Source organism: Marmota flaviventris, chromosome 9 (genome assembly GCF_047511675.1).
Source record: "Marmota flaviventris isolate mMarFla1 chromosome 9, mMarFla1.hap1, whole genome shotgun sequence".
Taxonomy (NCBI): domain Eukaryota; kingdom Metazoa; phylum Chordata; class Mammalia; order Rodentia; family Sciuridae; genus Marmota; species Marmota flaviventris.
In genome coordinates this window covers 19,106,420-19,119,130 of record NC_092506.1, presented here as the reverse complement: position 1 = coordinate 19,119,130, position 12,711 = coordinate 19,106,420, and the positions used below count along the sequence as shown (strand labels likewise).

Below are 12,711 nucleotides of genomic sequence, written 5' to 3'. Positions count from 1 at the left end.
ATTATCTCAGGCATCTTTTCTAACCATCACAATATAAAAGTAGACATTAGTAACAAGAATTTTGGAAACTATTGGGGCTGTAGCTCAGTGGCAGAGCGCTTGCCTAGCATGTATGAGGCACTGAGTTTGATCCTCAGCATCACATAAAAAAATAAACAAATAAAATAAAGGCATTCTGTCTATGTAGAAATACCCCCCCCCCACACACACACACAAATACGAAAGAACTTTGGAAATGAGAAGTGTATGGAAACCAAACATTATTCTCTTGTACAATCAGTGGTTCAATAAAAATATTAAAAGGGAAATAAAAAGTTACTGAGAAAAATGAAAATGGAAACACTGCATGCCCAAACCCAATGGATATGGCAAGAAGAGTTCAAAAATGGAGGTTTATGCATCAAATAACTATATCAAATAAGAAGAAAGATCTTAACCCGGTGTTTCATCTAAGGAACCAGAAAAATAAGAAAATACTGAGCCCAGAGTTAGTAGACGAAAGAAAATAATAAAGATCAGAGAAAGGAAAAAAAAATAGAAAAAAAACAGAAAGTAGAAATATAATTGAAATATTCACAAAAACAAAAACTTGTTTTGAAAAGGGAAACAAAATTGACAAAATAACTCCTATGGCGGATCCCCGTGAACTTCAGAAGACGACAGAGAAAGAATTCAAAGAAGTAAGTATAGTAACAATTGACCAGAAAAGTGACTAGAGAAAAAAAGACTGAACTCAATAAATATCAGATATGAAGGAGACATTACAACTGACAGTACAGACATGCAAAGCATAATAAGAGACATCATGAGCCATTATGTGCCAACAGGTGGATAACGCAGAAGATATGAATAAACCCCTTGACACAAAAATATACAGGTGCATATTTGTATTTAAATGCCTTTTGATGCAGGAAAGTTTAAGGGGCAAATGAAGAGAAATGAAACTGACATTGTAAGATTTGCTTTTGTATAGTAGACACAGCAGACCTGCGACTTACATGTATTTTTCGAATGTATTTTCTTTTCTTTTTCCTTGAAAATAACCTATAAACAGCACCCAGTCCTGTGTTTGGCATTGATGCTGTTTCCATCAGTCCAACCAGCGTGGTCCTGACCTGGAAAAACAATGACACAGCTGCTTCTGAGTACACGTATGCAGTAAAGAATGAGAGGGACAACAAGTGGAGGATGATTGTAACAAATGAAACAGAGTGTACCATCACAGGATTAAGTCCAGGAACTTCATATGAATTCTCCATCACTCCAGGAATAGCCAATGAGACGTGGGGAAGTCCCATGTCCAAAACTGTCACAACAGGTGAGCTCTGTGGCTCCCAGGGGTGATGACGGACTGTTTCTTCTCATTCTGTCTCTAGACCCCTGTCCATTCAGGTTGCCAGTTGTGACAAGATGGGTGTGCATTTGCTAGAGGAGGAGAACAGGGTCTGTGTTGTGTCAAGCCTAGGAGTTCAGCTGGCCAGACCCTTCAGTATTAAGCTTCTGCGTGTTTCAGGGAGTTTTAACTATTTCTACCTGTTTTGATTTCAAAAAAAAATTTTTTTTGGGTGTTATTGGTTCATGCCTACTTTTTGCCGAGACGTAAGGAGTGGAGACTGCTTTAGAAGTATATTTTGATGATGTCAGTCTTTATGAGCCTTTGAATAATTTATTTATTTAGTTCTCATTAGTTATATGAGACAGTAGAATGCACTTTTGGCCCATCATACATAAATGGAGTATAATTTCCCATTCGTCAGGTTGGACATGATGTAGAATCACACTGGTTGTGTAGTCATATATGTACATAGGGTAATAATGCCCGATCCTTTCTACTATCCTTCCTTCCCTCTCCCCTCCCTTCACTCTCCTCTACCTAATGTAAAGTAAGTCTATTCTTCCCGAATGCCCCACCCTTATTGTGCATTAGCATCTGCATATGAGAGAAAACATTTGGCCTTTGAGTTTTTGGGGTTGGCTTATGTTGCTTAGCATGATATTCTCCAGTTCGATTCATTTACCTGCAAATTATGGAATTTGGTATACTCAGAAAATCCATACTGTGTTTCTATTCCCAGGAGTTTCTTTTATGTTGGAGAGTTTGGTATGCATTGTAGAAAACATGTGTGTTTCAAATGACAGAAGAGCCTGATGACATTTAGACTTTAGATCATATTAGGCAGTTTAGATTATGGTGTAGCTTGGATATCAGTACCCTAAGTCTCTTGTTATAGCTGGAAGTTTAGCTCTTTTCCTTTTTTTTAAGGTGAAAGTAACCAAAAAAAAAAAAAAAAAAAAATTAAAAAGTATTTGACAAATGAGTAGATTTTTTTTTTTCCAGGTAAGAAGGGAGAACAGGATCTTTGTTGGTTTTCTGGATGTTGAGGCTGGTGTGTGACTCACTGGCTGGTGAAGTCTTTGGAAACCCGGCCTTTGGGGTACACAATTTGATATTATCCTATCTGGACATGTAATAGGCAGATATGAAACCAGTGGCCTTCAGCATTTTTTAAAAATATTTCTTTTTTAGTTGTAGTTGGACACAATACATTTGTTTATTTTTATGTGGTGCTGGGGATTGAACCCAGGGCCTTTCCTATGCAAGGCGCGTGCTCTACCACTGAGGCACAACCCTAGGCACACATTTTTTTTTTTGTTTTTGAAAGCTAGGAAATTATTTCATTAAATAAAATCTTTTCCAGAAACCCAATGCGTTAAAACAAAAGAAAACTAGAGAAAGGAGCCACAGGGATGAGTGTCTCAGGTATCTTCACAAAAATATTCTGGAGCTCCCTAGATCCCTGATTTTAAAAAAGGTCAATAGGTCCTTAATCAAAAAATGTATAAGAACTGCTGGTCTGCAGGTGTTGTAAGTTATATAACTAGTTATCTAATAATGTTTAATAGGTAGATTATTTTCATTGTGATGCAATAATTTTGTTAGTCCTATAAGGCTATTTGGTATTGATAAAATTCTTCTTCGAAAGCAGTTTAAACAAACTACTGAATTTTTCCTAGGGCAATTAAGGATATTTTAGGAGTACTAGGGAGATTACTTTCATCAGTGGTGTTTTAAACATTGGTCTCAGTCATAGGAGACCCCCAAGTTCTTCAGTGGCCACAATGGTGCTGGATTTTGGGAACATAGCAGATGGTCCTTGCCGAGAAAATCAGTCTACAAAGACTGGAATGATCCCTATCTTTCAAATGCATAGACATTAATGTCTAGTCACGAGGCCGAAGAATAATGAGAAAGGCCATGATATCACCAGAGATACAATAACAAGTGCTATTAAGTGGATAAAAAGAGATAGAAATGTATGTTTGAATTCTGAGGAATTCAAAATAACTCCTCTATGGAAGCCCAATGAACTCAGAAGCCGTCAGAGATAGAATTCAAAGAAGTGAGTATAGTAATAAGTGACCAGAAATGGGAACTGCAACAGAGAGGTTGAAATAGTACAGACAAAATCCAACAGAAATCCTGGAGCTGAAAAATACAGTGACTGAAAGGACCAGTGCCATAGAGAGCACCATCGGGAGAGCTGGTAAAGCTGAAGAAAGGATCTAGGACCTTGAAGAGACTTATGTGAAAATATACATGGGAGGAGAGAGAAAGAGAAAAGTTATGAAGAATGCTTTTGGGATTTATGGGGTAGCACCCAAAGAGCAAGTGTTGAAGTCATTGGCATTCAAGAGGGAGAAGAATACACAAGAGTATGGGCTGGGATTGTGGCTCAGTGATAGAGTGCTTGCATGGCTCGTGTGAGGCACTGGGTTCAATTCTGAGCACCACATATAAATAAATAAATTATAAAATAAAGGTCCATTGACAACTAAAAAAATATTAAAAAAATAAAAAATTTAGAAAGCTTATTTAAATAAATGATAGCATAAAACTTTCCAAACCTGTAAAAAGATATAAATATCAAGGTATAAGAAGAAAAAATCTGCATTCATATCGAATCCTAATAAAGCTACCCCTACACATTATAATTAATCCATCAAATATCAAAGGCAAAGACAGGATCTTGAAATCTTAAAAGAAAAGAAGCAAATAGTATATCATGTAGTTATAATATGACCAGGAGCAGATTTCTCAGCAGAAACTTCACAGTCCATGAGCGAGTGGAATGATAGATTAAAAGTGCCAAAGTTTAAAAAAAGACCTGAACTGTACTTGAGACCAAGTTGAACTAACCGATGTGAATAGAACATTCCCTCTAGTAGCTGCAGAATATATATTTTTCTCAGTTGCATATGGGACATTATCTGGCATAGATAATATGGGAAGTTTCTAAAAAAGTCTTAACAATATAAGAATACTGAAATTATCTCAGGCATCTTTTCTAACCATCACAATATAAAAGTAGACATTAGTAACGAGAATTTTGGAAACTATGGGGTGGGGCTGTAGCTCAGAGGCAGAGCGCTTGCCTAGCATGCATGAGGCACTGAGTTTGATCCTCAGCATCACATAACAAATAAATAAAATAAAGGCATTTTGTCTATGTAGAACTACAAAAAAAAAAGGACATTGGAAATTAGTAGTGTTTGGAAATTAAAGATTATTCTCTTGTACAATGAGAGGTTCAATAAAAATATTAAAAGGGAAATAAAAAGTTACTGAGAAAAATGAAAATGGAAACATTGCATGCCCAAACCCAATGAATATGGCAAGAAGAGTTCTAAAATGGAGGTTTATGCATGAAATAACTATATCAACCCGGTGTTTCATCTAAGGAACCAGAAAAATAAGAAAATACTGAGCCCAGAGTAAGTAGAGGAAAGAAAATAATAAAGATCAGAGAAAGGAAAAAAAAAAAAGAAAAAAACAGAAACTAGAAATATAATTCAAAAATCAACAAAAGTAACAACTTGTTTTTGAAAAGAGAAACAAAATTGACAAAATAACTCCTATGGCGGAGCCCAGTGAAGTTCAGAAGACGACAGAGAAAGAATTCAAAGAAGTGAGTATAGTAACAAGAGAAGAGAAAAGTGACTAGAGGAAAAAAGTCTGAACTCAGTAAATATCAGATATGAAGGAGACATTACAACTGACAGTACAGACATGCAAAGCATAATAAAGGACATCATGAGCCATTATGTGCCAACAGGTGGATAACGCAGAAGATATGAATAAACCCCTTGACACAAAAATATACAGGTGCATATTTGTATTTAAATGCCTTTTGTTGCAGGAAAGTTTAAGGGGCAAATGAAGAGAAATGAAACTGACTTTGTAAGATTTGCTTTTGTATAATAGACACAGCAGTCCTGACACTTACATGTATTTTTCGAATATATTTTCTTTTTTTTTTTTTTCCTTGAAAACAACCTGTAAACAGCACCCAGTCCTGTGTTTGGCATTCATGCTGTTTCCATCAGTCCAACCAGCGTGTTCCTGACCTGGAAAAACGATGACACTGCAGCTTCTGAGTACACGTATGCAGTAAAGAATAAGAGGGACAACGAATGGAGGATGATTGTAACAAATGAAACAGAGTGTATCATCACAGGCTTAAGTCCAGGAACTTCATATGAATTCTCCATCACTCCAGGAATAGCCAATGAGACGTGGGGAAGTCCCATGTCCCAAACTGTCACAACAGGTGAGCTCTGTGGCTCCCAGGGGTGATGATGGACTGTTTCTTCTCATTCTGTCTCTAGACCCCTGTCCATTCAGGTTGCCAGTTGTGACAAGATGGGTGTGCATTTGCTAGAGGAGGAGAACAGGGTCTGTGTTGTGTCAAGCCTAGGAGTTCAGCTGGCCAGACCCTTCAGTATTAAGCTTCTGCGTGTTTCAGGGAGTTTTAACTATTTCTACCTGTTTTGATTTCAAAAACAATTTTTTTTGGGTGTTATTGGTTCATGCCTACTTTTTGCCGAGACGTAAGGAGTGGAGACTGCTTTAGAAGTATATTTTGATGATGTCAGTCTTTATGAGCCTTTGAATAATTTATTTATTTAGTTCTAATTAGTTATATGAGACAGTGGAATGCACTTTTGGCCCATCATACATAAATGGAGTATAATTTCCCATTCGTCAGGTTGGACATGATGTAGAATCACACTGGTTGTGTAGTCATATATGTACATAGGGTAATAATGCCCGATCCTTTCTACTATCCTTCCTTCCCTCTCCCCTCCCTTCACTCTCCTCTACCTAATGTAAAGTGAGTCTATTCTTCCCCAATGCCCCACCCTTATTGTGCATTAGCATCTGCATATGAGAGAAAACATTTGGCCTTTGAGTTTTTAGGGTTGGCTTATGTTGCTTAGCATGATATTCTCCAATTTCATTCATTTACCTGCAAATTATGGAATTTGGTATCCTCTGGAAATCAATGCTGTGTTTCTATTCCCAAGAGTTTCTTTTGTGTGGGAGAGTTTGGTATGCATTGTAGAAAACATGTGTGTTTCAAATGTCAGAAGAGCCTGATGACATTTAGACTTTAGATCATATTAGGCAGTTTATATCATGGCATAGCTTGGATATCAGTACCCTAAGTCTCTTGTTATAGCCGGAAGTTTAGCTCTTTTCCTTTTATTTTTTAAGGTGAAAGTAACCAAAAAAATTAAAAAGTATTTGACAAGTGACCATTTTTTTTTTTTTTTTTTAATGTACGAAGGGAGAAGAGGATCTTTGTTGGTTTGCTGGATGTTGAGGCTGGTGTATGACTCATTGGCTGGTGTAGTCTTTGGAAACGTGGCCTTTGGGTTACACAACTTGGTATTATGTAATAGGCAGATATCAAATCAGTGGCCTTCAGCATTTTTTTAAAAATATTTCTTTTTATTTAGTTGTAGTTGGACACAATACGTTTGTTTATTTTTATGTGATGCTGGGGATTGAACCCAGGGCCTTTCCTATGCTCGGCGCGCACACTATCACAGAGCCACAACCCTAGCCACGCATTTCTTTGTTTTTTAAAGCTAGGAAATTATTACATTAATCAAAATCTTTTCCAGAAACCCAATGCGTTAAAACAAAAGAAAACTAGAGAAAGGAGCGACAGGGATGAGTGTCTCAGGTATCTTTACAAAAATATTCTGGAGCTCCCTAGATCCCTGATTTTAAAAAAGGTCAATAGGTCCTTAATCAAAAAATGTATAAGAACTGCTGGTCTGCAGGTGTTGTAAGTTATATAACTAGTTATCTAATAATGTTTAATAGGTAGATTATTTTCATTGTGATGCAATAATTTTGTTAGTCCTATAAGGCTACTTGGTATTGATAAAATTCTTCTTCGAAAGCAGTTTAAACAAACTACTGAATTGTTCCTAGGGCAAGATAGGGAAATTTTAGGAGTTCCTAGGAAGATAATGTTTATCAGTTGTGTTATGGTCTCAGACTTAGGAGACCCCCATGTGCCTCAGTGGCCATAGTGGTGCTGTTTTTTGGGAGCATAGCAGAAGGTCCGTGCCGAGAAAATCAGTCTAGAAAGACTGGAATGATTCCTATCTTTCAAATGCATAGACATTAATGTCTAGTCAGGAGGGTTAAGAATAATGAGAAAGGCCATGATATCATCAGAGATACAATAACAAGTGCTATTAACTGGATAAAAAGTGCTGGAAATGTATGTTTGAATTCTGAGGAATTCAAAATAACTCCTCTATGGAAGCCCAATGAACTCAGAAGCCGTCAGAGATAGAATTCAAAGAAGTGAGTGTAGTAATTAGTGACCAGAAATGGGAACTGTAACAGAGAGGTTGAAATAGTACAGACAAAATCCAACAGAAATCCTGGAGCTGAAAAATACAGTGACTGAAAGGACCAGTGCCATAGAGAGCACCTTCAGGAGAGCTGATAAAGCTGAAGAAAGGATCTAGGACCTTGAAGAGACTTATGTGAAAATATACATGGGAGGAGAGAGAAAGAGAAAAGTTATGAAGAATGCTTTTGGGATTTATGGGGTAGCACCCAAAGAGCAAGTGTTGAAGTCATTGGCATTCAAGAGGGAGAAGAAGAATACACAAGAGTATGGGCTGGGATTGTGGCTCAGTGATAGAGTGCTTGCATGGCTTTTGTGGGGCACTGGGTTCAATTCTGAGCACCACATATAAATAAATAAATTAAATTATAAAATAAAGGTCCATTGACAACTAAAAAATATTAAAAAAATAAAAATTTAGAAAGCTTATTTAAGTAAATGATAGCATAAAACTTTCCAAACCTGGAAAAAGATATAAATATCAAGGTATAGGAAGAAAAATCTCCATTCATATCGACTCCTAATAAAGCTACCCCTACACATTATAATTAATCCATCAAATATCAAAGGCAAAGACAGGATCTTGAAATCTTAAAAGAAAAGTCGCAAATAATATATCATGTAGTTATAATATGACCGCGAGCAGATTTCTCAGCAGAAACTTCACAGTCCATGAGCGAGTGGAATGATAGATTAAAAGTGCCAAAGTTTAAAAAAAGACCTGAATCGTACTTGAGACCAAGTCGACCTAACAGATGTATATAGAACATTCTTTACAATAGCTGCAGAATGCACATTCTCAGTTGCATATGGGACATTATCTGGGATAGATTATATGGGAGGTCACAAAACAAGTTAACAATATAAGAATACTGAAGTATCTTTTCTAACCACCACAATATAAAAGAATATAAAAGTAGAAATTAGCAGCAAGAACTTTGGAAACTTGGGGGTGGGGCTGTAGCTCAGTGGCAGAGCGCTTGTCTAGGATGCATGAGGCACTGGGTTTGATCCTCAGCACCACATAATAACTAAACAAATAAAATAAAGGCATTCTATCTATCTAGAAGTACAAGAAAAAATTTAAACAAAAAAGAACTTTGGAAATTAGAAGTGTATGGAAAATAAACATTATTCTCTTATACAATCAGAGGTTCAATAAAAATATTAAAAGGGAAATTAAAAAATTACTGAGGAATATGACAGTGGAAAATCACATGCCCAAACCAATGGGATATGGCAAGAAGAGTTCTACGAGGGAGGTTTATGCATCAAATAACTATATCAAAATGAAGAAAGATCTTAACAAGTGTTGCACCTAAGGAACAAGAAAAATAAGAAATACTAAGCCCAGAATTAGTAGAGGAAAGGAAATAATAAAGACCAGAGAAAGAAAAAAAAAAAAAAAAAAAAAAGAAACAAACTAGAAATATAATTAAAAAATTAACAAAAGGAATAGTTTGTTCTTTGAAAAGACAAACAAAATTGACAAACTTTCAGCTAGATGTAAGAAAAAAAGACTGAGGACTCACTAAATATCAGAAATGAAGGAGAATTACACCTGACACTACAGACATGTAAAGCATAAAAAGAAACATCATGAGCCATTATGTGCCAACAGGTGGATAACTGAGAAGATATGAATAAATTCCTTGACACATAAACCAACCATGTTTTAAGTATGAAGTGAGAAAATCTAAACAGATCACCAGTGAATAAGGAAACTGAATCAGTGATAAAACACTTCCCATTAAAAGAAAGGCCCAGGACCTGATGACTTCACTGTGGAATTCTATTAATTATTCAAAAAAGAACTAATATCAATTTATCTAAATTTTTTTTCCCAAAACAATCAAAGAGGAGAGAATATTTTAAAAAATGTTTTTACGAGGACATCATTTAACCTGATACAGAAACCAGACAAGGACAGAAACAGCAACAAGAAGCCTTCGAGCCAGGATCCCCAGGGAACCCAGGTGCAGAAATCCTTAACCCAATGCTGGAAGCTGGATTCAAGAGTACAGTTAAAAGACCATTCAACTGTGATGAAGTGGGATTCATTCCAGGGAGGCAAGGATGGTGCAGTGGTGTCTGCCAGTCAGTTACCCTGATATCTCACATGAACAGGCTGAAGGATGATAGCAAATGTAGGAAATAGAGTTTGAAACAAACAGACAAACAAGAAACCCATTTCTTTCTTTTCTGAAGTATTGAAACTTATGAATCAGTTTCCCAGACCTTCCCAGATTCCCCTGAATGAGTGAAGGAAATTTCTTTCTCCTTGAACATGGTGCCCTAGCACAGTGTCGGGGAGACGACTGGTCCCCAAAGAGGGTGCTGCTGTTCTTGCTCCCTCTGCCCCTGCAGCTGTTCTTGTTTTCTCATGATCCTCCTCACCATCATCATCTGAATGTAAATGGCAGCACCCAGTGATCATCTGCCAAAACTGCTTCTCTGACACTGGCAATTGTTGCTTTAGAAAGAGGAAACTTCATGTCATGAAACTTTTTGAATCCTGGTCCCTGAGATGATTCCTGCTCATTCCATTTTCCCTTCTCTTTATCACCTCTCCTGTCCCTTTTCACTGTTTGGATAAATATTCTCACCTCCTATAGCCAGATGAAATGACTTCTCCATGCTCATGCCAAGATGGTGTCACTTGGAAAGTCTCTGCTCATTTTGGGTCAGTTACAAGCTCCTTGAGAATAAGGGCCACATCATCTGTGTTTTATGTGGTTTCTGGTCATTACTCCTTAATGTTGAGTTTCATTAAGATGCACACATGTAATGATGTTAATAACCATGACGGCTTCCGTTAGTTTATGATTCTGTACATCTGCAATTTTATAGATGGTGAAAGTGATGTTGGGTAGATGAGATGACTTTGAGCAAATTACAAGGCTAGTGACTAGCAGGATAGCTTCTTAGCCCAGAGTTCTAAATGTCCAAGTCTGGTGTCTTGTTCCTCATGTTATGGTGGCCAGTACTAATCATTTGCAATTGATGGTGTGTTAGGCCTGTCAACAGAGGAACCAGAGAGTGAGTGATTCAAGGGACAGATTGCAGGTGATGCTGCTAACAGGTGGACTTAATCTTTAAATTGAATTAAGGTGAACTTAATCTTTAAGTTCAGAATGGGATTCCAAGAGCTGCTCTTACGTCTGAGCTTCCTTGTGATGTCAAGGTTTGGCAAAATGGTTACCACATGCTTCTGCATCCTATGCCATCTCTCTACATGCAGAGTGACCTGAGAATTGGGAGAGAGACTCAATTGCCTTTTGCATCTGTTTTTGTATCTGCTGCTAGACAGAGTTAACCCTGAGTTCAAGTCACAGACAACAAGGCCAACCTCTATGAGTTTTGCCTCATTTTAAAGCCTCTGTTTGACGGACACATGCTCATACAGGTGCATATTTGTATTTAAATGCCTTTTGTTGCAGGAAAGTTTAAGAGGCAAATGAAGAGAAATGAAACTGACATTGTAAGATTTGCTTTTGTATAGTAGACACAGCAGACCTGACACTTACATGTATTTTTTGAATGTATTATCTTTCCTTTTTCCTTGCAAACAACCTATAAACAGTACCCAGTCCTGTGTTTGGCATTGATGCTGTTTCCATCAGTCCAACCAGCGTGGTCCTGACCTGGAAAAACAATGACACAGCTGCTTCTGAGTACACGTATGCAGTAAAGAATGAGAGGGACAACAAGTGGAGGATGATTGTAACAAATGAAACAGAGTGTACCATCACAGGATTAAGTCCAGGAACTTCATATGAATTCTCCATCACTCCAGGAATAGCCAATGAGACGTGGGGAAGTCCCATGTCCAAAACTGTCACAACAGGTGAGCTCTGTGGCTCCCAGGGGTGATGACGGACTGTTTCTTCTCATTCTGTCTCTAGACCCCTGTCCATTCAGGTTGCCACTTGTGACAAGATGGGTGTGCATTTGCTAGAGGAGGAGAACAGGGTCTGTGTTGTGTCAAGCCTAGGAGTTCAGCTGGCCAGACCCTTCAGTATTAAGCTTCTGCGTGTTTCAGGGAGTTTTAACTATTTCTACCTGTTTTGATTTCAAAAACAATTTTTTTTGGGTGTTATTGGTTCATGCCTACTTTTTGCCGAGACGTAAGGAGTGGAGACTGCTTTAGAAGTATATTTTGATGATGTCAGTCTTTATGAGCCTTTGAATAATTTATTTATTTAGTTCTAATTAGTTATATGAGACAGTGGAATGCACTTTTGGCCCATCATACATAAATGGAGTATAATTTCCCATTCGTCAGGTTGGACATGATGTAGAATCACACTGGTTGTGTAGTCATATATGTACATAGGGTAATAATGCCCGATCCTTTCTACTATCCTTCCTTCCCTCTCCCCTCCCTTCACTCTCCTCTACCTAATGTAAAGTGAGTCTATTCTTCCCCAATGCCCCACCCTTATTGTGCATTAGCATCTGCATATGAGAGAAAACATTTGGCCTTTGAGTTTTTGGGGTTGGCTTATGTTGCTTAGCATGATATTCTCCAGTTCGATTCATTTACCTGCAAATTATGGAATTTGGTATACTCAGAAAATCCATACTGTGTTTCTATTCCCAGGAGTTTCTTTTATGTTGGAGAGTTTGGTATGCATTGTAGAAAACATGTGTGTTTCAAATGACAGAAGAGCCTGATGACATTTAGACTTTAGATCATATTAGGCAGTTTAGATTATGGTGTAGCTTGGATATCAGTACCCTAAGTCTCTTGTTATAGCTGGAAGTTTAGCTCTTTTCCTTTTTTTTAAGGTGAAAGTAACCAAAAAAAAAAAAAAAAAAAAAAAAAAAAAAAAATTAAAAAGTATTTGACAAATGAGTAGATTTTTTTTTTTTTTTTTTCCAGGTAAGAAGGGAGAACAGGATCTTTGTTGGTTTTCTGGATATTGAGGCTGGTGTGTGACTCATTGGCTGGTGAAGTCTTTGGAAACCCGGCCTTTGGGGTACACAATTTGAT

The 12,711-nt window shown here is 37.3% G+C and overlaps 1 protein-coding gene across 2 annotated transcripts in view; it reads left to right on the top strand.

Moving 5' to 3' along the window:
* Positions 1 to 12,711, top strand: part of Ptprj (protein tyrosine phosphatase receptor type J) — a 212,251-nt gene that overhangs the window by 124,905 nt on the left and 74,635 nt on the right. For both annotated transcript variants that reach the window (XM_071616164.1, XM_071616163.1), the window contains 2 exons: positions 1,055 to 1,318; positions 5,346 to 5,609. In XM_071616164.1, coding sequence (XP_071472265.1) covers positions 1,055 to 1,318; positions 5,346 to 5,609 — 528 coding nt within the window. The remainder of the gene's footprint in view (positions 1 to 1,054; positions 1,319 to 5,345; positions 5,610 to 12,711) is intronic.